Genomic DNA, 27,746 nt, shown 5'->3' on the forward strand with positions numbered 1-27,746 from the left:
AAGTTGGGTCACAAACCTCCTTTTGTCTAGTGGCTTAAGAAGATTTTTGCCTCATTTTACTAGGTCCTGAGGTTGACCTATGCCTGCACTCACAGTGGAAATGATGTTCCTTGCTACCCCAGTCTGATGACTGGGTGAAGGAGAACTTAGCTGCCCAGCCGGTCTCGGTGGTTGATGGGTTTGATCTCTGAAGAGTGAGACAACGATCTTGGAGTTGAGCCACAGCTCATAGGAGCCCTAGCTGAGGAGGTCCATTCAGACCTGGGATGTCCTTTTTTCCTGGCCTCATCGAGGGCTCCAAGGGAAGGAGCTTAAGATGGACTTCTCTTGCCTCCTGTGTCCTCTTAGAAAAGGAGTGACAGACTGACCACCTATTGGTGATGTGCGCCTCTCCAAGACAAAAAAGTGAGCAGAATTGCATAGGGGCAAGATTTGAATCCTAACTTTTTTTCAGCAATAGTGGAAAAATCCCAGTACCAAGAAAGTTTCTAACACAAACCACCTAGTCTATAAAAACACCAATATAAAACACACTTTATTAAAGGGCACAAAAAGAGAAAAAAACTACACTCACTGTGCTTTACACACACACACACAGCAAACTCATACAGTATGCAGAGAAGCAGATAAGGTAGGGGTCCTGTCTTGCTGCCTGTAGTGGTTCAGCAGCGAGGTTCCTCTTCCTCCAGGTCCATGGGAGGCCAGTCCGCATCACTATATCTCTGGGCATCGCCTGTCGTGGGAAATTAGCAGCACAGCAACCATCTATAGCTCGGGCCTGTGTTCAGGGCCGAACAGCAAAGACAGTTAGATAGCCCAAGCCCTCTGGCAGGGTGAGGCAACAGAGGTCTATTGCTCGGACCCGTGTTCAGGGTCGAGCAGCAAGGGGTTCGGGCATCCTGGCTCCGGCGGATGGCCAACAGGTGGTGGCTTCTTGGCCCCGAGAGGGGGAGACTGCCACCCCAGGGTTGGGGCGGCAGGGGGGGCAAAGGCCCACCCACTCCACTGCGCCCTAGCCAAGGGCCCTAAGAGTGGCAGCAGGATTTGCCACTAGGTCAGCGGGGATCCTGACCGCAACACACTAACCTATGCTCAGGCAGAGCTGCAGCCAGACTAGGGTTGGCTGCCCCTGGGCCACTTCCTAACTCCACCTCGGGGGTGTACCTGGTCCTATAGAGGGATGTCCAGATCGTCCAGGTAGAAGGCCTGTGGTAGTGCTGGCAGCTCCTCCATGTTTGGATCAGCATATGGCTCCAGCGGCTCTGGCCAGTCCTCAGCTCCCCAGGGGCCTGCAGCAGTCTCCCAGCTCCGGAAGCTGCTGCCCAAATGAGCTTTCAGACCCGCCTTTTATACTTCCTGTCCCGCCCACTGACTTCTGGAAGGAGGGGTGAACATGTCCTGGCTCCACCCATCAGGGCTCAGTGGGGGGGTCCTCCCCCTCCTGGTCCGTGGAAGGCCACTCTGCCTCACTACACTGCCACAGGTGGTAAGAAGTAAATTAGGGACTGTTGGCCACTCTACCCTGTATGCCCTCAAATGGGAGTGTGAGAGGCCATCAAGGGTACAGATGCAGCCACAACTAACACTAATGACCAAAAGAATTCAATCTTATGTGTGTGGAGCACATATGCACTAGAAGTGGAATCCATATGGACAATCACTCAAAGAATCATTATTATTATTTTCTATTTCTCCAAAGTGCCATCAGGCAAAATTCAATGAAGCAAGCAAGCCACAACTCCCATTAACCCATTAGGGTTGAATTTGGTTCACTGTGTTTTATACTTCAGTTTCCTGAGATTAATACAAATTATGTAAATTGACAAGTAACTGGACATGCTACTTCACTTTTTTGTTTGTGTGATTATCCCCATCAGTTATATTACAGTTTTTTTTCACTGCAACTATAATCTATGATAAAAGCTCCTCCTCTTTTGATTTTATACTTCTCCTCCTATATAGTGAACATGTTCATTTTCTCATTTCAATTTCACTACCAGCTCCTAGTTGTAGCGCCTACAGCAATACAGGACTCCATCTGTGTATCTATTGTCTTTTACTCTTTGTAGTGGGGAATCAAACAATCATCGAAATGTGGGGCTGGAAAGGACCTCAGGAAGTCATCAAGTCCATGCTAAGGCAGGATCAAGTAAACCTAGACCACCCTCACAGGTGTTTATTCAACCGGTTCTTAAAAATCTCCAATGATGGGGATTCCACAACCTCCCTTGGAAGCCTTGGAAGAACTTAACCACCCTTATAGATAGAAACTTTTCCTAATAGCTAAACTAACCTGAATCTCCTTTGCCGCATATTAAGCCCATTACTTCTTGTTCTATCTTCACAGTCCTCTTTATAACAGCACTTAAAATATTTGAAGACTTATCAGTCTTCTTTTCCAAAGACTGACATGCTCACTTTTTTCAACCTTTCCTCATAGGTCAGGTTTTCTAAACCTTTTTTTCATTTTTGTTGCCCTCTTCTGAACTCTCTCCAATATGGCCACATGTTTCCTGAACTATGGTGCCCAGAATTGGACAGTACTCCAGCTGAGGCCTTACCAGTGTCAGGTAGAGCAAACAATTACCTCATATATTTTACATATGACAGAGTCTTCTGTTAAAATACTCCAGAACAGACTTTTGTGCAACTGCATAACATTGTTGACTCATTCAATTTGTGATCCACTATAACCCCAAATCCTTTTCAGCACTACTGCCACCTAGCCAGTTAGTCCCCATTTTGTAGTTGTGCATTTGATTTTTCCTTCCTACGTGAAGTACTTTGCACTTGTCTTTATTGAATTTCATCTTGCTGTTTTGAAATTCTAATCCCATCCTCCAAAGTGCTTGGAACCTCTCCCAGCTTGGTGTCATTAGCAAATTTTATAAGCACATTCTTCACTCCATTATCCAAGTCATCAGTGAAAATATTGAATATAGGTAGTACCGGATCCAGGACTGATCCCTGCAGGGACCCACTATATATACACCTGGGACAGGTTACCCCCCCCCCCCCCCGGGTGCCACCTGATGTTCTGGGGCACCACTGAGCCCGCCTGTTCCACCAGCCTGGGCTTCCTCACCCTGTCCTGCTAAGCCAGGCCCTCAAACCTCCTCTAGCACACACACAGGTAGGGACACAACCAGTTGTAAAAAGACAGATACTGAAATCAGTACTGCATGGGAAGGCTTTCAGCTAAGGAATTGCCCAGCACTCAAGTGCACTCCCCCTCTGGAGAGTAAACTCAAAATTGTATTGTCTTGCACTGCACAGAGAACTGTACAGCATAAACTAACTGAAATTCGCCCTCTTCCTGGATGTGGAGAGAGATATGCACAGCTTCTTGCTCCCCCAGTTATGAATTACACAAACTATTTAAAACAAAAACAAGTTTATTAAGTACAAGAGGTAGATTTTAAGTGATTATAAGGGATAACCAACAGATCAAAGCAGATTACCTTAGTAAATAAATAAAACCGTAAACTGAGTTTAACACACTAGATAGGTAGGATATAAATTAGCAAATTCTCACCCTGAGTGATAAACAAGCTGGCAGACTCTTAAGGCACAAGTAGCCTTGGCTTTCCCAGGTTTTCATACACTGGCTAAAGATCCTTCTAGCCTGGGAGCATCACTTCCCACAGTTCAGTCCTTGGCCCCCAGGTGTTTCTAGGCGTGTTGTTGCAGGGAGAGTGAGGTACCCTCATGATGTCATTGTCCCCCTTTTATATCTTCTTCCCACTTGCTGGAAAACTCTTTTGCTGTGACATGGGTCAAACAGTTCCCATTGTGTAGTGATAGCTCTGAGAGGTTTCTATTATACACAGTTCCTGGGGTAATCCTTGTGCTTGTGTGCATTTCCTCAATAAGCCATTAACATTATTTGGCCTTTTTACTGTTGTACCTGAAAGGCTGCTTATGGGTGTTTTCAACCTCACAACATGTTCCACTAACACACACATAGCTAAACTTCATAACTTCACATACGACGATAGCACATACAATCCAATGAGATATTAATGTCTAGCAGATCACGACTTTTAGAATGATACTTTTCAAGACATACTTTGTACAAAACATATCCTAATTACATGACAGTGATGAATATTGGGGAGTCAGGGTGTCACAATACCCTCCAAATCTGACAGCAAACCATTGATAACTACTCTTTGAGTATGGTCTTTCAAGCAGTTTTGCACCCACCTTACAGTAATTTCATCTAGACCATATTTCAGAGTTTGCTTTTGAATTTCATTGTGGAATTCTGTCAAAAGCCTTCCTAATGTCTACTGCTTCCCTCCCCGCCCCCCCCCAGTCCACTACAACAGTAACCCTATCAAAGAGAAAAAATAGATTGGTTTGGCATGATTTGTTCTTGACAAATCCATGCTGGCTATTTTTTATAACCCTATTACTCTCTAGATGCTTATAAACTGATTGTTTAATAATTTGTTCCAGTATCTTTCAAGGTATCAGAGTTAGGCTGACTGGTCTATAATTCCAGGGTCCTCTTTGTTCCCTTTGTTCCCCTTTTTAAAAATATGTTTGCCCTTCTCCAGTGCTCTGGGACCTCACCTATCCTCAATGAGTTTTCAAATGTAAACACTAACTACTCTGAGATTGCTTCAGCTAGTTCCTGTCAAGCGACTGGGAGGTAGGCGGTCATGCCTAGTGGCTGGAGCAGGAGTGAAGCCTAATGATGAGAGCAGGAGTTAGTAGCCAGGAACTGGAGCCTGGGTTCAGAACCAGAGTCAGTGGCATAATGACAGAGCCAAGGGCAGAGCTGAAGTTTGAGGTCAGGAATTGGAGCCGAGGGTCAGAACCAGGTTACCTGTAGTGAGGCAAGGCATGAGCAATGCTGGGACCAAGGCTGGAGCAGGGCTAGATATAAGTACACGCAGCTGTGGGTGAATGCTCTGAGCAGTTAGAGCCTACTGCTGTTGCTGGTCTTAAGAGCAGGTCTGTTGATTCCCTCAGCTCATCGGGCACTTTGGCCACCCAGGCGGCTCAGCTGAGGCCCAGCTGCGCCTGTTATGTATGTAGGAAGATTCTGATATAGTTTATCATTATAAAAATCTGTTTCTTGGTAAAAAGTTGGAGTATCCTTCAAATATATAAACACAACCCATGAAAATTAAATAAGATTACACACATACAGAAACACATTGTATATTTATGATATCATAGCTAACCAGACTGTATTTTAAAAAGAAATAAGCTGTGCCTAATCTATGTATTATCTATCTTCTAACTTGATCAGTTCCACATTCCCCTGGGAAAGAAGAGGACCTAGCATATGAGAAGAGTCGGCAGTAATACTGGCCAGTGAAGTAAGATTTACTCCTATATTTGAGAGGAGTCCCCCAAAGAGATGCTCTAAGAGATCTATTTGTTCTTAGGACAGTTGCTATATAGTCAACACACTTAGTCTGGTCTTGTTACTTTGAATTTTCCTTTAAGAATAGGAACAGCATCACAGAGCCACAACTAATTCTTCAAAATCCCAGCTGAGCTTACAACTACTTCCGTGACTTAGCAATCACCAGCCTCCCCTTTGGTCTGTAACACAATATCCCCTTATATAAACAGACATATATGAACATTCGTGATTTCAAGTCTGTTGTACAGTGGATTCCACTTAATAGCAACCCAGATATTAACAACTTCTGGTTAATAGCAACATTTTGCCGGTAACAAATCCCACCCCTTGACTTTAATGTTAATGGCATTCGCATATTGGCAATGGCATGCAGCTTATTGTAACATTTTTTGGAAGAAAGGCTCCACCTGCAGGCAGGTTTGCAGGGCTGCAGCTCCAGGAGGAAGTGCCGAGACATGTCAAGCACCCCCTGCAGGCAAGTTTGTGAGACTGCAGCCAGGGAAGGAAGCGCTGGCATCTGCCTTACCTGGCTGCAGCCCAGCAAACCGGCCTGCGTCTGGTGCTCAGTCTATCCCAGTGATTTATTTTAGGGCTGCAGTCTGGAAAACCTGCCTGCGCACAGGATGTGCGCAGAAGGTAAGGGGCTGCAGGCTGGGAGGGGAGGCTGTGGGCAGAACAGTAGTGGGGGTGGACCGGCAGCCTGGATGCCAGAGCTGCATGGTACTCCCCACCCCCATGCTCTCTGGGCTGAGTCCGGCTGGGGGACTGCACATAGGGAAGGAAACCCTGACCCCTGGAGAGTACAGGGAGAGGTTTCATGCAGCTCCATGCCCCCCCCTCCCCCCAGCACTCCTGCTCCCCATGGAAAGCCCTGGCATCCTGGCTGCAGTCCCCCCATAGGCAGGTTTGCAGGGCTACAGCCAGGGAAGACCACATCCCAGTGCTTCCTTCCCTGGCTGGTGCCTCACAAACTTGCCTTCTGCTTATTAGCAACTACTAGACAAGAACAACTTTTTGCTGGCAACCAAGAGGTTGCTAATGAGTGGAATCTACTGTATCTATCTGTCTCTCATCATATATATAGATTGTAAGCTTTTTGGAGGAAGGATCACATTTTTGTTATGGCCCTGATTGAGGAAAACAAAGCTCTTCAGAAAAAGCACTTAAGCACATGTTTAACTTTAAGCACATGCTTAAGTACTTTCTTGAATAGTGGCTCATATATGTGAACAGTTACTAGCAACATGAAGCCCCAATCCTAACCTGGGCCTCTAGGCACTACTGATTCATAATCATAATTGATAATAATCATAATAAGCTGGAACCATTTCAGAAGCCCTGAATATTTCCATTACCTCTCAGCCAAATAATGTCTACTTAGCCTAGTCAAAGTTAATCCAGTTATGTCCTATCTCAAAATCTGCACACTAAAAACCGTAATGTTATTTTAAATGATTCTGCTCAGACATTGGAGAGGTCCCAACTTTCTTTAAAGAAATGCAACACAAAAAGAACACTTACATTACAAGAAGAGGGCTGCAATGTAGGAAGTTCGCTATGTATAGGTAAGTGGATAGTGCCTCTGTCTTCTCTCTTCAGGTCTGCATACAATTCTTGACTCTGTTTGCTAGCATGTGAAAGAGAACTTAACATTCTCACCCTAGTCCCCCGTTTGCCAATATCCCAATTCCGCCAAACACTTCAGCACAGATGGCAGACTCTGCTCAAGACAGACAGAACTGGAATGGGAGGGAGAGTTACATGTCAGGATTAGAACTATGGGTTAAGCCCTTCCTTCTTACTTTTCATGAACAGTAAATTCACTGACAAAAATTAAAAAAAAAAAAAAAGTCTTGATTTTCTTTTCCCAGGCCAAGTAACATCTATTCTAGACCACACTTTTTAAATCCCACTCCTCCTTTGCACTCATGACCTTTAATCCCCTCAAAGACAGCTGATTTAGTTCCCACCAAGATCCCAATACAATCTGTTTATCCATCTGTTAGCACCAAAACAAAATATTTCAATACAACACCTCAAATTGTTGCTGCTGACGCTGCCCCTGTCTGCTTGGAAAACTACTGCATTACTTGTTACCTCAATTGCATTGGCTGATTTAGCCTCTTTTTCCTTAACTTCTCTCTTGCCAATAGAATGGAATACAATTGTCATTACAGTTTCAGTAACTCTAGTATTTAGTACACTCCACCACCACAACCACAATGAAGATGAACATCCCAATTCTCTGTGAGTTGTCAATCAATTTCTGAAGTTGAACATTACAGCGTATAGTCTATAGGCTTTAAAGCTTGCAATTAAAAATAAATAAGGGCTATTCGAAATATGACGAGTATGATTCATGAAATCAGTAAACAATAACCTGATCATAACAAATATATTTGACCTTTCAAATAAATGTAAGGCGACTCAGGTTCGCTATTGCTGCCAAGTTTATTTTCCTCATAAGTTTTGCCACATTATGCTACAATAACCCTTCATTATTTCCAGCACAGTCTATGGTTTACCTATAGTTGTCTGGTGTCTACTTAGTTTATGGCAAGCAAACAATTTGAGAATATGGTAATAAAGCCTCAATCACAGTAATGATGTATGATGGGCTGTAATTTCTCTGTGCTAATGGGTTACAAACAGTAGTACAATGATGACGGGAATCTCAGAGATTCATTATATGATTGCAATAATATCCAAATATCTTAATATAGATCATTATTAACTCATGCACACACTAACAGCCTCTATATATTTCTATATACATATACACATATAAAATTAATATGTCTTTCTATATAAAAATTCACACAGCACAAAACATTTTGTGTTGAGTTCCCTAAATCAATGTTTAAAGTTGGAATTACTGCATTGAACTGGTTCTTTGAAAAGAAAGCCATTGATTTTAATCTGCTTGAAGCAATCAATTACTCCCTGTCCTCTTTATTCCAAACTGTAATGAAAACTAAACTGCGTTGTCTTGAAAACTAAATGTGAAGATGATCATAAACAGAATTTAAACTCCATGGATTATTCATATCTACCCATTTAGATTTGCCATTTCCATTATGAGTACATTTGCCATGAGCATTTAATGGACATCTAAAAGGGAATTCATTAAAGCAGGAGCTGTTGGCAGCACTTATGGGCTTCAGACTGCTTTATGTTTGCCTTTAATAGCTTACTATTATAAAAGTGATATATTGTGTTCATCCCATTAGTAGTTTGCAGAAAGGTCTGTAAGACATAACAAATCCTTTTGAGTATTGTCAGAATCAAAACTAAATCACAGGGTATTTTTTTCCAAGCAGCATATTACCATTCTAACAATGTACCATTTTAGGTCATCTGCATTTTGATGATGTGAGCCAAATAAAAATTTAGTTACCAGATAGGTATGTTGTTTTATTAAACATATGCAAATAACTATGGGGTTTCAGGTACAAAACTCTCAAAATATGCCATGGCTCTTAAGAGGTAAACATGCTTAAAAATGAAATATGTTTTCCATGAGCTCTGTGCTCATTTTGGGCCAAACAGTGGGCTGGTTTGTAAGGAAGCTTAATGGACCCCCCTTGTCTCCAGATTGTGGGTACCCTTGTGGGGAAGAGAGCAGCCTTCACAAGGCTGCCACATTTCCCCTCCTTCACAAGTGGGTGAAATATAGACCTGGTGCAAGGTACTTCCTCCTTGGAGCAAGGGAGAACTCAGAAGGCACAGTTTACCTTCCACTCTGCTCCAAGGGCAATGCAACTATGCCCTGTCCCTTATCGGGGGCTCATGAAAGAACCATGATTGAGTCCTTTGGTTGAAATGAAACTTCCTTAGATACTGGAGCTCATTTCTAATTGAAAGCTGCATAATTCTTTAAAATAGCTTTATAGTTTTAAAATTAATAGAGTTCAAGAGTAAACATTTGCTGAAGATATCTGCAAAAAAGGGTCACTGTCAAGAACTGTTCTAATGGAACGTGAACATTAACGTGGTATTACTTATTTACTTTGTCACAAAAAACCATCAATGACACTAGCCAATCTCAAGGAAGAGGGTTTAGTTCATTAACTTGCACTCTCTCTACTGACCCTCCAGCACTTTGGCACACAGTGTCTGTAGGTCCTATCAAACAAAGGATATTTTAAAAAAAAATCTGCCAACAAAAATGGGATTTTAAAAACCATACAGTGGAACATTTAGTTTTAAGAAAGTTTGTGCTGTAACTCAGATAAAAAAAATCACCATAAATGAAGTTTTGCTATAATTGTTGAGGGCCTGCTTGGCAAAAGAGTGGCTCCTTCGCACTTCGGGAGTTTTGGCATAGCAACTCTTCTCCCCATGTAGTTGCAAAGAGCACTGCCTGCTTGAAGGGGTGGCCCTGACTCTATACTGACTTAAATTAAATTGACATAAGGCACTCAAATTGAAAGCATGTCCACACAAGGGGGGTGTACCAATTTAACTAAATCAGTTTCTAAAGCAATGTAGTTAAATCAGAACAATTTTCTCATGCAGACGAGGCCTGTATCTATACTTCCAGTGGTGAACAACCACAAAATAGGCAACTTCTCTTCTAAGCAGTAGAGGATGTGGAGACAATAATCCCCTTGGAATACAGCATTTATCACTTATCTGGCTGATATGAAATGCTTCATTCCAAATGGATTAGCACCGTGGATCTTGCATATAATGGAATGAAGGTGCATTCTTAGCAGAGTGAGGTATCACTATGAAGGGAGTCAAAATCCACAGAAGCAATTAGACTTTCACTGCCCATTAGTATAATATGTGGATTTTCAATTATAATTGTTGACTATAATTTTAAGGATAAAACAAAGTATTCCTCTAAAACAAATAAAATAAATATTAATATAAAATGTATTTATATATGCACACATATGGACATGCACACAAATTTAAGAAATTTGACAAGGCTTTTGGAAAATATGAGCATTTAAAAATTAGGTAATCTAAGTGTAAATCTTTTTCTAAATTGTTTTGGTTCCTCATAACTTGATCTAGAAAGCATCACTAGTTCTCCTAATTGCTCAAAAGCAACCAACAGAGTGGGTTGAAAATGCAAAAGGAAGAGATTGGATATTTGGTGTAAGGTGAAACAATCAGAACTCTCACCTGTCCACCCTCATACACCTCTGCCAAAATACTGCTTTGGTACCAACTAGCTCTAAAAATCTCATGCACATTTGACTTAACCACCTTGGACTTTTCACAAGTCTCTAAGGTATGCTGATTTCTGCTGGTCTCTTTCATTCAGATTTAGCAGAGGTATATAATGCACACCTAACAAAATCTCCAAACTAAGAAGTCCAAGGTAGTACCATAGAGTACTGTTTAGAGAAGATGTCTTCCTTTTCAAGTCTCTGAATGTGAGGAAACATGTTTTCAGATGGAGAAGATGGCTTTCGGTACTCAACTGAAGTTCCTTCAAAAGATCACACTAGAGTTCCATATTAATAAATCAATCAGTCCACAAATATTTTATTTCTATCCTCCACCCACCCAATTGAAGTTTTGCTTTGTAATATTAAACTAAAAATATGGCTCAATGTCCTCAAGTGTTTCTTTTTTTCCCCATGGCAGAGCTCCTTAAAATGCCTAACCCACTTTTTGGGAACCATTGTGGTGTGGGATGCTAGTAAATAACTCCAGTCATACAGCAGCAAGAATTCACATAGGGGATCCAAAATCTGGGTAGTTTGAATATTCGATTAAAAATTGTATGTCTGCTGAAATAATTTAAACACAAATATTTCCACACCAATCTCTGGTGTTCCTTCATCCACCATTTTAGCAATAACTTTAAATGATATAGGAGTAAGAGCTATTTACTCAGTTTCTGAACTAGGACCACTGTACAGACAATAGAGTTTTAACTGGTAACCACTGAATGCTGATCTCTGGTTCAGTAAGGCCATTGGGCCTAACAGAAACATTCCACTAGTGCTTTGAAGGAAGTTGCTTAGTCAAAGTCTGAATAGACTTGGTGAGCTCAGGGGTCCTCATTACTTCTTAATGCTCTCAAATTGATGATTCCAATACCGCAAATGGGTAGCCTTTGTGATGGACTGATGGTGTGATCTACCTGTGCAATAATAAGCCAATGTAATAACTGCAGTAGTCTGGAAACCAACTGCAGTAGTCTGGAAACCATCTAACAAACTTACTGATGAGAAGATGTTTGTGGCATTCTAGTGCCCACTCTGATAGTCTTGGAGCTCATCCTGGCATGGATGGGACGCTGTCTCCATCATATACTGGTCAAAACACAAGAGACTATAGAATAAAAAGAAGAGTTTTCTGTAGTGAAGAAAGAAGCCTGCATGCACTTTTTATTATATTTAGTGATCACAAGGAGAGTTAAACCTTCTGACACATGGGCTACACAATAGTTACAGAATGACACTTTGAGCTGCAGCTATCCAAGGGCACCTCTTCTCGTTAAGTGACATACTGAGCTGCATCACGCTACTTGTGGTTTACCAAACTGTGTCATTTCTCATCGCTCAGTCCTCTGGGGAATCAAATATTCCATTATTTTTTCAGTGTCCTTAAATCATTTTTATTAACTTGTGACAAAAACAGGAATTATTGGAGGCAGAAGGCTGTCTGCCTATCTTCTGGTTGCTAAAGCATCATATATGAAAAGTTTCAGTGTCTTTAGATATAGTTGAAGAACTAAAGGACAGCATGTGATTCTATAGTAAGTGTCCAGTATAATGGGTGGAATACTAAAAAGTCCCCTAGATTAATCAAGGGCATTGCTGATCTTATTATGGTCATTTAAAAGTGATGCATCATGAAAGCATTTGGAAACAGAGATGGAAAGGTCTTCCTCTACACCTTACCACAGTTAGAAGTAAATGGAACAGATCTCTTAATGCAATGGATTGTCACACAGGACACTGAGCTTGAGTGGACAATAAGTGTTGCAAAGAATCCTGAACTGCCTACCTTTAAATGGGCTGAATGACAGGTTAAAAAAAAATTAAGGGAGACCAAGAGAGTCCTTAAATTAACGTCTTCTTGAAAACAAATTATGGGTACGGGTCACTACTGTCGGATCCAGCTTTGGACATGTCCCACTCAATCTTCTTTATCCAACTAGAGAAACTCTAATTTGTTGACGGCCTAGAGGGAAGGTAGCGAGTGAATTGCTGAAATGCTTGGCTGAGCCACATATTAACAAGTGGACAGATAGAGTTCTGTGTGCTGGATTACTTTTTCTTTTAGTTAGTGAGCTGGAGTCTTTATGTATAGTTGTTTACACAAGTAACATCTGTCAAAAATGTCTTGATTCAGCGGAAAAAGAGAAGGGCGGGAGATGACATTTCACTCTCCTCAGAGGAGGAAAGGTATTGAACCTTAACATCCTCCTCCTCTAATTACACTAGGAAACTCTTTCCTATGGTCCCAGTCTTTTCCCGACATAACCAATCTTTGAGAGTAGGCCAGGCCATTTAATATTTTGGCAATGTCACGCAAATTTGAGTGCAGACCAAGGCAAAGGCTTAGTTCACATTTATGACAATTTCATTACGTTTCCAAAGCAAGGGCACAGGAACACTGAGGCAGTAGATCAAACTTCATTTATATCTCAAACCATAAGTGATCCTCATACTATATCATTAATTTGGCTGTTGCTGCTTTGCAGGAAACAGTTCTTAGCAACTTGACTCTATGTCTTCATCTCCATTAGAGTGAATATGATTTATTGCTTGTTAGATTGGATGGATAAGTGACAGTATCTTGATGACTAGAATCAGGTTCCCTAAACACGCCTTCTTTATGTTACTTGTCTTTCCTTATATCTTCTAAAGGATGCAGATGGTGATTGTTTTTCAACACAAATGCTTGGAAATAAGTCTTGAACTGCAAATTAAAACTAGGAGCAAATATGAACAGCAGAAATGCAGGTAAAGCGAACACATTTTACAGCAATAACTAAGGTGTGATGATGTGACTGGAGGTGGCGGGGGGGGGGGGGAATGGGGGAGGGAGAGAAACGGCATACACTAGGAAATTATGAATCTTATTGGACTTGTGCCTGACTGACAAAAAAGATGGAAAGTACTCCTAGAGATTGGACTGGCAAAGATTACGTTTAAGAATGACAAGTCACGTGTGATATTTAATACAGACCTAATAGCTGATTGTAAAGCCATAAAGTTTTAACATTTTCACTACTTTATCCTGGCTAACCATCCGCCCATGGCTACATGCCTCAGAGGTGTCTGTCCATACGTAATTTTACCTTCAAAGAACGTTACTTAGGGGAAATTATTTCCTAACAAAAATAAAATCTTTAAAATTAAGTGAATTTAGTGCTCATGAAGTAAAGTTCATTTGCTTATCCATAGTACAGGTATAAAATGAGCAGCATATGTCCAACCTTCCCCACACTTCCCGAGAGAGGGCCCTGAGCCACCTCAACCTGGAGAGTCCATCTCTAGAGGTCAGAAGAATGGTCATGCTCCATGCCCATTCAATCCTTTAGTTTTCTGTTGCCAATGCCAATAAGGGAGGTAAGTTATTGCCAGCTGTAATACTTTTTCTCACAAGGATATCTGTCCAGTGACAACTAGACTAAGTCCACAAACTGATTTCTCTAAAAAGCTATTTGATTTAAATGCTTTCTGTCATTACTGACCAGTGCAGGATTTGCACACACAATCTAAAAGTAAAAGGAGTATAATCCACCACTTCTCCCAAGAGCCATCTAGTGCCCTGAAAGCTTCTTTTTATTTGACAGATGTACTGGTGATATGTTATTTTGTGTTTTTTACCTCTCTGAATAACACAGGTAGACAATACACTTTTTCTTCATTCCAAACAGGGATAAATCACCAAAACCACAACATTTTTAGAGGAAGGGATTTCAAGAAGAATTCCATTTCAGAGAACCCAAACAGTATTTTTCACCTTCCCCACTGCCCACCTAGAAGACTTTTGTCAATTTCACTTGGGCATAAAGTGAAATTGACAACAGCTTTCCAGCCTCTCTGGCATCCAGGCAAGAGGCAACCTCTCCACCTCCACCCCAGACAAAAAGGCAGAGAGCCCAGCTACTCAGCCTCCCCATCTCTCCACCAGCTCTTGAAGCCCAAAAGGCAGAGAACCCAGACAGACAGCCTCCCCCCAAGCTTCAAGGACAGAAAGGAAGAGAGTCAGAATGCTCAGCCTCTCCAGCCTTGGAGCTTGGAGGGGGGCGGGGGGAAGAGAGGCTGAGTGCCTGGGGTCTTTGCATTGCTGGCCCTAGCACGTGGAGTGGGTGGGGAAGGGAAAAGGGAGAAACACACAGTCTGTGCAGCCTGGCTTTCTGCCTCTCCATGTAACAGAAGGGGGGTGCGGGGGGAAGAGGTTGAGCACCAGAGTCAGGCCTTGGCAGCCCTCCTGGAAAGCTCTTATCATCTGTGCTTTAAGAGCCTTAGGGGGAGGGGGGGGGAAGAGGGAGAGAAAGAGGTTGTTTCAGTTTTCCCAATGGAAAAATCGAATTTTTTTGGCAAAGCTGAAATCTTCCTGTAGAACATTTTGGTTTTGCGAAAAGGCATTTTTTTACCAGAAAATCATTTAGATGAAAAATTTCTGACCAGCTCTATTAAAGATACTTTGTTTTAAAAATCCTAAAGGCATACAGAACATCCTTGATCTAAGGCCAATATAGAGTACCAACAAACAAATATATTACAGTAAGGCAAATATAAAAGTCCAACATGAATAAGCTTTAAATAGTTAATAAGTTAGGGAAGGGAAGACTATTTGGCTATTAGGAGGATTTAGTAAGGAAGCTGCCCCTAGTTATTATAAGTGTTTCCAGTACACCTGTATTCAAAACACAACAAAGAGCATTGCAAGATGAAGTCGGGTGCAACATGTAGCCCCTAACAGCTGCTTTGCCTGACATTTTCAATTCCTGAGATGAGTAGATGAATTAATGATATTCACTTGTTGTTGAAACAGAAAATATTAATTCATGCAATTTGTTTAATTCTCAAGTTCTTAAAAGTTAACTTGAATCTCTGCCATCCTGTTGCAATGCATTCAGGAGTTAAAGACTGCCCTAGATGTGTATTTTGTTTAAAAAGAACCCCACAAAACACAGAAGAAGCAGAGCAGAAGAGCACATTTTTCACTTTGTGGGTCATTCTGACACCATATAATCTACACTACTCATTACCCATTTGACCTAGTTTAGAAATTGTAATATCTGGATTTATGTAAGATGAGAGCAGGAAGAGAACCCTAAGATATGAGAATCTCCCCTTGATTATAGCAGGAGCAGAATATGGCCCAAGACAGTGACATGATATAAGAACACACACTTAACTCCCACTCCAACCACACACTTGGAATAGGATTTGGGGAGACTTTTTTTTTTTTTCATTCCTTTCTGAATCTCTGTACTAAATGCCCTGCAATACAACCCTCATTATAACAAAGCATGCTCATAGCTCTTTCTGACATACTGTGCCACTGATTTATCAGCACTTGGCTTTATATATAACACCACCCCCTCACCCCACAAGATTAATTTGTTCTGGGCAATTGCTATTAAAAAATACTAATCTCTCTCAAATCACAAATTATAATCATATCCAAATAACCCGATAATATATTTGCCAAGCACTTAAGAAGTCAATCATGTGAATGGATGCAGTATTACTTTTAAGGTCTGCAAGTGATGGTATCAATTCTGAATCGTTTAAATATTAGTTTACAAAATATTGCTTATAGCTTAATAGCATCATAGATGTAGCTTCACAAACATATTGGCTCTAGACAGTAATTATATCCTCAGCCTAATGTTGTGGTTAATGGACATACACATTTCAATGATAATTGCAATGCCTGAACATGATAATGTGCCTTTATTAGCAGCTACAAAATAAAGCTGAGTTAGAGCCAGTTGCAGAACTGAACTATGATCATTATTTATTTTGAAGATTGTTTGATTTTTATTAGAAAAGTATTCTCTCTAATAGCACAGAACTTTACAGAAACCAATGTCTTGATTATAAATATAGGATTAAATACTAATTATATAAATGTTCATACAGGTAGTGGCTGGTGTGAATAAATGGACTAAATGTTCACTTAAACACATTATAAAGTAGAGATAAATGAATGTCTAAGATGTACATAAAAGCATATCTTAGCAGGATCCAAGTGTAAGTAGGAGACTGCTAAATCTTCTGCTAAACGAGTAGTAGCCCCCTTACAAAGTATTATTTAATACATAAAGTGGAGACCATGACAAAACAGGTCATGAAGTCTCATAGGTTGCATAAAGTGTTTATTCAAAAGTTAGGAAATACCAGAATTAAGGTTGCCCATTCAACCTTAATTTGACCTGCCTATATTCATGCATTTTGGTGTAGTCTTTAATTACATAATGTCATGTTACTTCCCTCCCCCCCCCGCCCCCCCCCGAAGACCCCTGCCATCCCAGTACACAGACTGGATGGTGCTGAGAGAATGAATCTTGTCTGTGTAGTGAATAAGGCTGTTTGTCTGTAAGATCCTTGCCTCATTTGCAGCAGAAGTTGGAAGATGTGTAGTAATGAGACAGGAAACTGCGAGAAGAAAAAGAATGTTCTTGTAGTTAAGGGAAGCTGAATGCCATTCTGGAGAAGTGAATTTTATTCCTGCATCTGCCACCACAAACTTCCTATGTCCAATGACACAGAATTACTAATCCAATATTTGGTTAAAATCCATGGGAGTCACAGAGCAGGTAATAGGAGACCTTATCATAGGAGGTCACGAAAAATGTAACGTTTTGCACAAAAGGTTCAATAAAATTAACCTGATAAATCTTCTGCTAAATGAGTACTAGCCCCCTTACAAAATATTATTTAATACATAAAGTGGAGACCATGACAAAACAGGTCATGAAGTCTCATATGTTGCATAAGGTGTTTAGTTCACAGCTTTGGTTGCAGCTCAGAGAGGAAAGCAATTCAAGTATGTATTCAGGTTTCCAAGTGGGCTTGTACAACCCACACCACTGTGTCTTCACTGCTATTTTTAGCCAGCCTATCAAGATTTAAGCTAGCATGAGTATTCCCACTTGAGCTGTAATCACACCTCTAATTGCAATGTAGACATACCCTTTGTTTGATCTCAGTTCTCACTAAAGGGTGATTTAGAAAAATAGATCATTTACTAAAAAGGACAATAGCATGTTGTGCCATGTCAGCTTAGAAAGAAATAATAGGACAAATATGAGAAACAGTTTTACATCCACTGATTTGAAACCACAGTGTGCAGTGTATTCTGGCTGCCTGGAGTATGAAAGTGTGGAGAATGTGGGAATTTTTTTACAAACATGCGTGACTCAGTTTACCCACTCACATTGTATTGCTACCCACTTGGTGTGACAAAGTTAATTCCTCCCCTGGAGAAGGGAAGTAAGACAAGACTCTCAGAGACCATGTCAACGCTACAGCACTGACAGGGAGCTAGTGGCACCACAGAGGCACAACTATAGCACTTCAGACAAGGCTTCAGACAAGGCTCACAAGTGAAAAACAGATTCAAGTATCACACTGAAATGTAAGTACAATATTTATATTCCAGTCAATTTATTTGATAATTATATGGTAAAAATGAGAAAGTAAGCAATTTTTCAGTAATAGCATGCTGTGACACTTTTGTATATTTAGGTCTGATTTTGTAAGCACGTAGTTTTTAAATGAGGTGAAACTTGGGGGTACGCAAGACAAATCAGATTCCCGAAAGGGGATACAGTAGTGTGGAAAGATTGAGAACCACTGATGTAGGTAATCCACCTCTTCAACACCAGGGTTAGATGAGCACAGCTCTGGTGCTCATGGGTGTTAATTTTTCACATTCCCAAGCACTGTAGCCTTGTCGACCTAACTTTTAAGTCTAGACCAGGCCAGAGTCATATAGGCCTGTCTGAGCTGGTATCAAATGCACTATCAAGAACTGAATGGAATCAACGCATCAGTGTGCCCTGGAGAGACAATGTAAAATCCAATGACCAGACATTAACTTTTAATGAGTAGGAAACAGGATCTCTCTGCAGGAGAAAGATTCAGGTTTTGTTGTAGAAGCCTTGAAATTTCTCATCCCACTTTGGTCCTTATATTTTTGCAAGTAAGATTTCCCTTCAAAGTCAGTGATAAATTTACAGATTTCAATTGCCCATCAATCAAAAATAACTTAAGACTGCACGTTTGCTCAAGTCAAACTTATTTATAACATCTTTCACCAGGAAGAAAGGCATATCAATCACATTAAATAGAGAGTGTACTTAAAATTTTGTGCCATATTTAAACTTTGTATTTTGAAACCTCAAAACCAGTTACTTCTTGGGTGGTTATATTTACAGTATTTTGCTCATGTTTAGGACTAAGGTTTTTGGAGAAAAGGGTAGCAAAACAATTGCATGGCTCACAGCTTGGCATTTATTCCAGGCCACCTGACCTATTCAGTCTTTTCTACCTGTCAACACAACAGGTAGGTTCTCCCTAGCTGATTCAGATGTTAAGAAAACACAGTTACTTCTGACATTACCCACCTACACACAACTTACATATATGATCAGTGGGGTAGCAGAGACCCGGGCTCTGCCTATAAAGAGTAATAGGCTTGGACGGCCACTCCTGAAGTCACCTCTCTCTCTCTCTCTCTCTCTCTCAGTATTAGGTGGGAGACGCTCCATTGACTTCATGAGCTTTGAAGCAAGCACTTTAAGAAAAGCATTCTGTTGCTGTGGAGTACAGTCTTGTTGTCACGCTGTGGAAAATACTAAAGCCAAGATCTGTCCCTATGACATAAATGATTACTGTCTTCAATATACTTTCTTCCACATATTACTGAACATTACTCCAAATTAGAACTATTTCATCAGAATGCTTCTACTTTATCCATAATTTCAATCCCCATGATCATTAACTAACAATATGTGCATGGCAATATCCTATTCTCTGATACAAGTTTTTTTAATAACCAGAGTACTGTATATGTAAACTATAACGTATTTTTGATAAGGAAGTCATGGCTTATCTCAGTTTTATCTACACAAAAAGAAATTGTTGCCTCCTCTTTCCATCTTTTGAAACTTTAATAATTCCATACCCCTACTCGAATGTATTACGGAGGTAAGTTGCACCCAGTTGTCATTATGATGCTTCCTTAACAAACTCTACATGTTAAACTCAAGTGAGAGGCATTTCATGCAATCTGAAAAATATTCAGTTCAATTAAAAATAATTGATGCATGGTGAAATAATTCTTCCCAAAGCTGCTGTAAAATCTTCAAAAAATAAAGCTACTTAATAATTTTCATCTCCTACAGGCTACAGAGAAGCATTATTGCATATTAAAAATTGGAGTGCCGTTTTCCCAGAGGTAAAAGAAAGTTATTAAAACAACCTATTTATTGTTGTTATAACTATCCATTTGTGCTACACAAAAAGTAACAATTTCAGTACATTAAAAGAAAAGCTAATTAAGGCATAATTAGTATTTTCTGTATTTTGATAATTAGGGGTTAGTTGGCTATTCCTTTTCAAATTTCTATTTGATGCACCCCGACAATATCTTTAATGAGCAACTAACACTATTGAATCCCTGATGGCTGAGGAGTTTAGTGACCACTACTACATTACTTCCATTTATCACTGCCTCTTTACCTATAAATTAAACTAGCCCTGTAGCTATGTTGATCTACTTTATATCAATTTCTTCATCCATATCAGCTGAATATGTATGGCATTAACCTCATTTACTAGTTGGGAAAAGCTGAATTAAAATGAGATCTAATTTCTAGTGCACAGCACAATTTCAAAACTGCCTGCTAATTTCCACCACCTGTCAGCACAGCAATCCTTTACTTTCTTGTAATGAAATAAAACAGTGTATATATTTTACAGCTCAGAAAAAGGGTCATCACTCAAAAGTGTTAAGATATCATTAATCACGAAGACACTAAGGTCCCGATCCTGTTATGTAGCTTGCACAGGCCAATGGCTGCACCCACACAGAGCGCCAGTGAAGTCAATGGGGCTCCACACAGGCACAAGGATCCTACCGTGTGTGATGCTTTACAGGATCAGAGCCAAAAGTAGCCAAATTCTGTACACGTATTTATTGTTCCTACCAGCTCTAATGTTATCATGCCTGCAGAGAAGACAATCAAATAAATAATGAATGTAGAAAAGGGATATCAATGTAAGTCGATGTAACAGACGTTCTGCATTAGAGAACGAACCTGGCCCTAAATTCAAAAAGTGCCTAAATAATGTCAGAATATCCTTCTATTGTGCTTTTAGAAATTGCAAATTACATTTACCAAGGCTGAAAATTATCCTCAAATCAACATATTTTGTTCCTTTCTTCCCTTACAATATACTGTTGTTTAATTCTAACTCTCCTAATTTTTGTTTATTATGATACAGCTCTATTTCTCAAAAGCTCCTATTTTACATTTACAAGTTAAAAGATTGGAAAAATATCTTAATATGAATGTAGTCCCAAATATTATTTAATAGCTTGACCTTCTTTATATTGATTAAACAGACGAATAGATGGAATGTGACGGTATTATACATAATATACACCAAGAAGATCTTCCCCCCCACCAAAAACAATAATTAGTTAACCCACTTCACAATCATGCCCCAATCTAGGAATAACTTTTACTATGAATAACTAAAATACAATAATCTCTGCTGCCATTTACCCTTCTCCATAGCTTCTATGCCCAAATGAGAATACTGGGCCAGCTGGCACAAATGGAGTAAAACTGTCCATATCTCCCCAGCTGGGCATGGGAGCTTGCTCTTACTCTAGAATACTCTACCATTGAACCCATTCATTTTAATCCACGGGGCATGAAGAAGCAAGGCAGGTCAGAACACACTACACCCCAGTATTCCTGTAAGGTGCCACAGGACTCTTTGTTGCTTTTTATAGACCCAGACTAACACTGCTACCCCTCTGATACTAAACTGGAATGGTTTCCCAAGAGCGGGCCCTTGGGAACCATTGCCATTTAGTGTAGATTCGAACAGCCCCGACTGCTCTAATCTACACTAGGGTTAGGACAGAGCCAGGGAAAGACAATCAGCCTCCGTTACATTCTCAGGCTAAACCAAGAATCTGTCCCGTTGGATTTCAAATTTGAAACTTTTATTTTAAAATGGTTCATACTGGAATGTGGAACTGAAAATGTTTTGCATTACAGATACTTTTGAAGCTGTCAGATATATACTTGCTAAACCTGATCATTTAAATTAGGAGCTAAAACTCACCCTCCTCAAGCATATGCACAAATAGGTAAAGAGGTAGACAAGCTCATTGGAGCTACTGGACCCAGTTCTGGTCTCCTCCCAAAATTTGTGGAGTTCATACCCTGCAGGTCATCTACAGCCAGATTAATGGAACAGGTTTCTGGGCCAGCATGTGGGAGTTGTCTGTACATTTTAACCAGGGTACTCCCCTGCCTAACCACACAAGTCCTCAGGAAGACCACTCCTGATCCTAACAGGACTAATCTGTGATGGAGCTCTGTTAAGTGCCACAGCCAAATCAAAACACTTGCTCCTACTAATGCTGCTTCCACAAGGCTGCCTTCACCCAAAGGTGTAATAGAACACAATTCTGGCCCAACGTGTTTTGGAAATCGCTGTAGAATGACCCAATCCTAAAAATATAATCCAAGGTTAAATGCTATTAAATAGCATCACATGCTGTACAAAGTAAAAAGATGACAAGTGCATAATTAAGGTAGACATAATCCTTAATCCATGGTGATGGGCGGGGTGTGGGGGGGGAAGGGAAATGGGGAGAGGGGAGGAAGACTAAAGATAGAGGCCACAGAACAACACAAATGATGGACAGTATTAGAGCCCTGATTCTGAATTCATTCAGCACCTTAACATTTTGAATTTAATTTCTTTTTAAAAAAATATATTAGGTTATAAAATACGTAAAACCACTAGAACCGTCTAGTGAGTAAATCCCATCTCCACCTTCAAATCTAGTACATACTTACTACCATACTCAAAAAACAAAACCACAGAAGTTACAAAGGAGCTGACAGTTAAAAGGAGTCTTTTGTTTTTAAAAATACAGTTGGCTCAAGAGCGTTGTGGGGCATCTGAGTGTGTATGTACATATATATGCTTTTAACGTTGTATACTAGAAACATAGCAACTCAGTCTATAAAAGGAAATTTAAGCCAAGAGTAACTTTTTATAACTTTACTATAAACTTTAAAATGTATAAGAAACTTAACAACACATTGTTAGTAGTAATGATAGTTGCTATTACTTTGAGGTCAGGATATGCAAATACCACCAAGTTGACTTGGTTTAAGTGACTGCCATCACTTTTATCAAACCTATTAAGTGTATACATTTTATCAACTAAGTTGTACTCCCATTATTTATTATCCAGAAAAAAAAAAAACCTCTCCAATGTGCTATATTCAGATTTACCCAGAGTAATATCAAGCCACAAACTGATGAAAACCAAAGAGCCCAGATCCAGTGAGATTTGTCTCCCCAAGCCATAATCGTCCAAACCAGCCCTCTTCCTATAACTACATTAAACATTCATTGCAGCTCTACCACTAGCAGCACTTCCCCAGGGCAGAAGTTCTCAAGCTGTGGTCCATGGACCAATGTCGACATGCTGAGCACTTGTTGGTGGCCTATGTAGCACTTACAGATTATCTTGTGCTGACCTGTTTCCTGCTACTAAACAGTAGAAAAAGACAGCTGAAAATACACTCCTTACTTTCCTAATGTTACTCTTCCATTTAAGCATTTTTTGTACTTGCTATGGGAAAGTAATATGAATATTGATGACAGGAGAGATCACCTGATAATCTCTCTATTAAATTGCAGTAAACATAATTAAAGAGTTTGAGAATGCCTGCTGTACAGTAAGTTTAAACTCCCTCTCAACTCACATGTGCATGTACAGACACACCTCTTCACCCACCCAACCCAAAACCAATCTGTGGAGAGGTAAAACGTCTTTCTAAACACAATACAGTGATGGTTTCCTGTAGACCTAAGCATTCTGGGAAACACTACATCTACTGCTGGCTCCCAATACTTGTGACTGCATATCAACAATGCCCCTACAAAAGCAAATTTCAAAGTTGGAGGCGAAGTTTGCCAACCACTGACAATGGACCAGGAAAGCACTCCTGCCCATCACCCCTTTCCCCCATTGAAAGACCTGGTCATTTATCCCAAGCCCAAAAGGGAAATCAAGTGACTGAGGACGTTTCAAATCTGCCAGTCAGGAGGAAGGAAACACCCTACCATCTCACTAGGATATCAATCCTCACCCCTCACATATACCAGAGTCCTACTTGGGGCATGTATCTGGCTAAAATGTATCTCTTAAATATCCTCAAAAACCATACTTTAGCAATACAACACATAATACATGTAAGAGAAAGGGTCATTTCCCTCTTGAGCGTGTATGTTATTTCCCTCAAATATTCACGATGTTTCCCCTCTCACTTACATTTTCTGAACAGGAAGAAATAATCACCTTAAATAATAACACCACAAAAATAAATGTACGTATTGGTCACAAGTTAAGAATATTGACATAAAACCCATTTAATAAATGAGTCAAATAATGAAACACAAAGTGTTCTGTAATAAATAAGACTTTGGCTGCTGAAATAATGGGCCAGGTCCTCCTGTGAGGCTGATCTGCTAATAGATGGTTGGTGGCACAAACCTGGTTTAAAAAATTAAATGTCTGCACTGCTTTGATCCAAATGCTATTCTGTTCAGGGGCAGACCCCAAGCACCATGTTAGAACAGCTGTTGGTTGTCCAAAGAGTTGAAAACACAGCCTAAGATCAGCACAGCCCAGGGCAGTTCCAGACACACCTCTTTCCTGCTACACTAACAGCACCTATGTCAGCAATATGCCACCACAGGATTAGCCTTACAGTGGGTAGTCTGGTTGGGCCAGCTACATCAGCTTTAGGACAAAAATACACCAGTAGTGCTGCTCTATACCATACCAGAGAATATAGCCCAATAGCACTTAGAAACATATTACATATGTTAATGTGTACAACTCAAAGATTATGTCCTAGTACATTACTCTTACATTGACAATATAGTAGCACCTGCTCAGTGGCACCGCAAATATGTAGTGGCACCATGGGAACAGCCTTCGAGGCTTTTTCAGTTTACTTAGAAAGAAAACTCTCAAGGACCATTTAATGAACAATAGACCGTAGACAATGAATTTGCTGAATTATTTTCATTGTCTTTCCTACCATCTCTGTATTTGATGTTATTCTTAATTGCCATAGGAGGTTTTGGATAAAATATTTTTTAAAATGTAGCTCCAAATTTACACCAACAAGCCAAAAGAAACTTTGCTGCATTACGCTAACTGTAGAACAAGTCTTGTAATTAAGTTAGATTACTCAATTTTCTCTAATCACTGCTTGTTTTTAAGTATATGAACATAAGATCAAATTTAACAATGTTCACATAAAACTATTTCAAACTATCTCAATATGGCTGAAATATGCAGAATAACCATTATCTGTTTTGTAAATAAAACTTTGTACAACAATCTGAACCATCGTGAATATTTATATAAATGGATATTAACTTAGCCAATTGATATATATCTGTTTTTCTGCTTCCAAGTGTGAATCCTTTTATTGCATATTTGTAGCTACCTGCCAGCAATATGCAGTACCAGAGGATTTACAGCTGCGAGGATAGAATGCCATCTGCTGCTACAAATGCCGCTACAGCAAGAAAAAACAATAAAAAGATAGCACAAGTTCTGCTTTCTGTTTTTCTCATAAATGTAAAATATCAAATAAATATACTTTGGGATAGTTTTTAAAAATACACCAACTTCAATGGGGCTCTACACACAGGATTCCACACATATGGAGCTAATTGCAAGAACAGGCATCCAACTTCTGTCGATAACAGAAAAATCAGTGGTCAGACCCACACACAGAGAGGACCCAACATGCACAAGTCTGATTTTGTGTACTTGGGTACAGTCCTCAAAATGGAAAATTCTGGATCAAACCTCTTCCATTATCAGGTGTTAGTGCAGGAGGGGAGTGATAGGCCTCAAGACATTACAGTGGTGAGGCCAATAAGACTCCACTCATGCAAGGAGTCAAATTAAAAACATTTTTGCTATTTAGTAACATTTTAATCAACAGTTAACTATTTAAACTTTCATAGGAATGGCAGTTGTGACAGCAATCTTAAGACTTCTCAGCCAGTAAAATACACGGATTACCATAATAAATTTCATGTGCCTCATGTTATGGTTTAGTGTGTAAGAACTCAAGCTTTACATCCTTCTTTTGACAGGGAAGCCCCAGGCATTTGAGTGTTAATACTTCATTTTACTCAGACCCAAATTCTTTCCCCAGTTGTATATCAGCACTGTCCCTATACCAGAATGATAATGGAAGGCACAGCTTCTGCTGGATTGGCTGGGAGAGGGTGCTAAAAAAACCATGACAGTCTGGTACAGCATACTATACTCCATCATGCATTAACAGGTCATTTCCACCCAGCACCAGCCCAGACAGCAAGAGCCCACACACAATAAGGAGAATTAGGACATCAATATATTTATTTACCACCTGACAAAAATCAGATATTATTGATCAGAATGATTATGACACAATCTTGCTTCCACTGAATTTCAGTCAATTGCAGTTTTGTCAGATTTGAGCAGGAGCAGAATCTGTTATTGTAATATTATAAAGTAATGTGTCATATTTGAAAAACACAAATGAGCTTTGGCAATTGAAGCAACACTTACGTTTCCGTGAAAAAGTAATTCAGCATATTATAAAACTTTATTTTTTAATATCAAAGTAAGGAGCCATTCAATAACCCTAAAGTATGATTCAAACCAAAAGGGATAAAATAATTCTTTGGTTTGGGACTGTTCACCAAAAAGCATGGGTACAATAAGTAAAAAAAAAAAAAAAAAAAAAAAAAAATCTTAGTCACTGTCAAAAGTCTTGCTAAAGATTTGCTTGGGGCTCAAACAAAATTCCTTCAATCTTTCTCAAGATCAACTGATCCTGTCTTACTGATGCTCTCTTTATAACATCTATATTATGACTGTCCCCTACAGTTAAGGTGAATTAACTGCTGCTTCTTCCAAGAATGCATCTTACTTTTCCCTCTTCCTTCCCTATTTAAAATGCAGAAAAGCCAAGTAATGTGAAAAATACAGTGGAAACTGCATAAATGAGTAACTGTCAAAAGAAAAGAACTATTAAAAGAATAAATCTTGTGTACCCAGATGTGAAATATAACACAATATAGCAGAACCCAGTTAAATGTTTGAAATAAAAAATTGAAATGCAAAGTAACCTAAAACTGTTAAATGAATACAACTGTTAAAAATATTAACTCTCTGTATGCCAAACCTTGAAATATACAAGGTGGTAAATCTTCTCAAACTATATAAAATTAATAAATTAAATATCTATAAGCTTAATATCCATCAGACAATGTCTTCAGTTTTCACTCCGGCACAACTTTTTACACATACACTTAAGATATATTAGTAACCCATTTCCTACACAGATTTCTTCATTTTAATTACACAAATCTTGTTTGCTGCAAAGACTTACCTTTGAGGTGCGCTGAAGCTGGTCCCCCACATATGTTTTACGGAATTGATCCAAAAACCAGAGAATCGCAAGTTCTACTTTTTCATTACTAGACCGTGGTAACTGGGCATCCATCAAGGATATCAGCTGAAAAACTCTTAATGCCAAGGGAAAACATTCTCAGGAGGAATTTTCAAAGACACAAACAATATTCTGACAGCTAATTTCTCATGGGTCCATCAGCCATTATTTATTTGCCTAAGCTAGTGTTTGCTACTTTTCTTCCTTGCATTTCCTTCTTTTATAAACTACTAAAATGACCACCACTCACAGCTGCACATCAACACCATGCTTCTTGCTAAACTATGCTCTGTCACTTGAAATACGTTTTTATACTTCTGTCAACTTGCAAAATGCTCTTTTTCTTAGTACAGCATTTATATAATGAAAGCATTAGCTACTACAGCTAAGAAGCATCAGAACTCAAAATGCAAATGCAAAGTAAATTACTTTAAGGGTAAAGAACTGTTTGCGTTTAATGGAAAATGATGAAAAACGTTCTATTTAGAAAACAATCTTGTTTATGCAGTATGTGATATATTATCGGTCTCATTCTTATCTCATTCTTTACTACTTAGGTTTGCATGAAAATTGTGTTTTGGGGCCAGATCCTCAGCTGATGTCTGTGTGCGTACCTGTATTGATTTCAGA

General features: G+C 39.6%; 1 protein-coding gene across 8 annotated transcripts in view; it reads right to left on the reverse strand.

Moving 5' to 3' along the window:
- Window positions 1-27,746, reverse strand: part of RANBP17 (RAN binding protein 17) — a 256,109-nt gene that overhangs the window by 175,250 nt on the left and 53,113 nt on the right. For all 8 annotated transcript variants that reach the window (XR_010589850.1, XR_010589849.1, XR_010589851.1 and 5 more), the window contains one exon: window positions 27,057-27,192. Coding sequence is in view for 5 of the 8 variants with exons in the window: in XM_005284080.4 (XP_005284137.1) it covers window positions 27,057-27,192 (136 nt within the window). In the remaining 3 variants the exon portion in view is untranslated. The remainder of the gene's footprint in view (window positions 1-27,056; window positions 27,193-27,746) is intronic.

This window comes from Chrysemys picta, chromosome 8, assembly GCF_011386835.1.
Source record: "Chrysemys picta bellii isolate R12L10 chromosome 8, ASM1138683v2, whole genome shotgun sequence".
Taxonomy (NCBI): domain Eukaryota; kingdom Metazoa; phylum Chordata; order Testudines; family Emydidae; genus Chrysemys; species Chrysemys picta.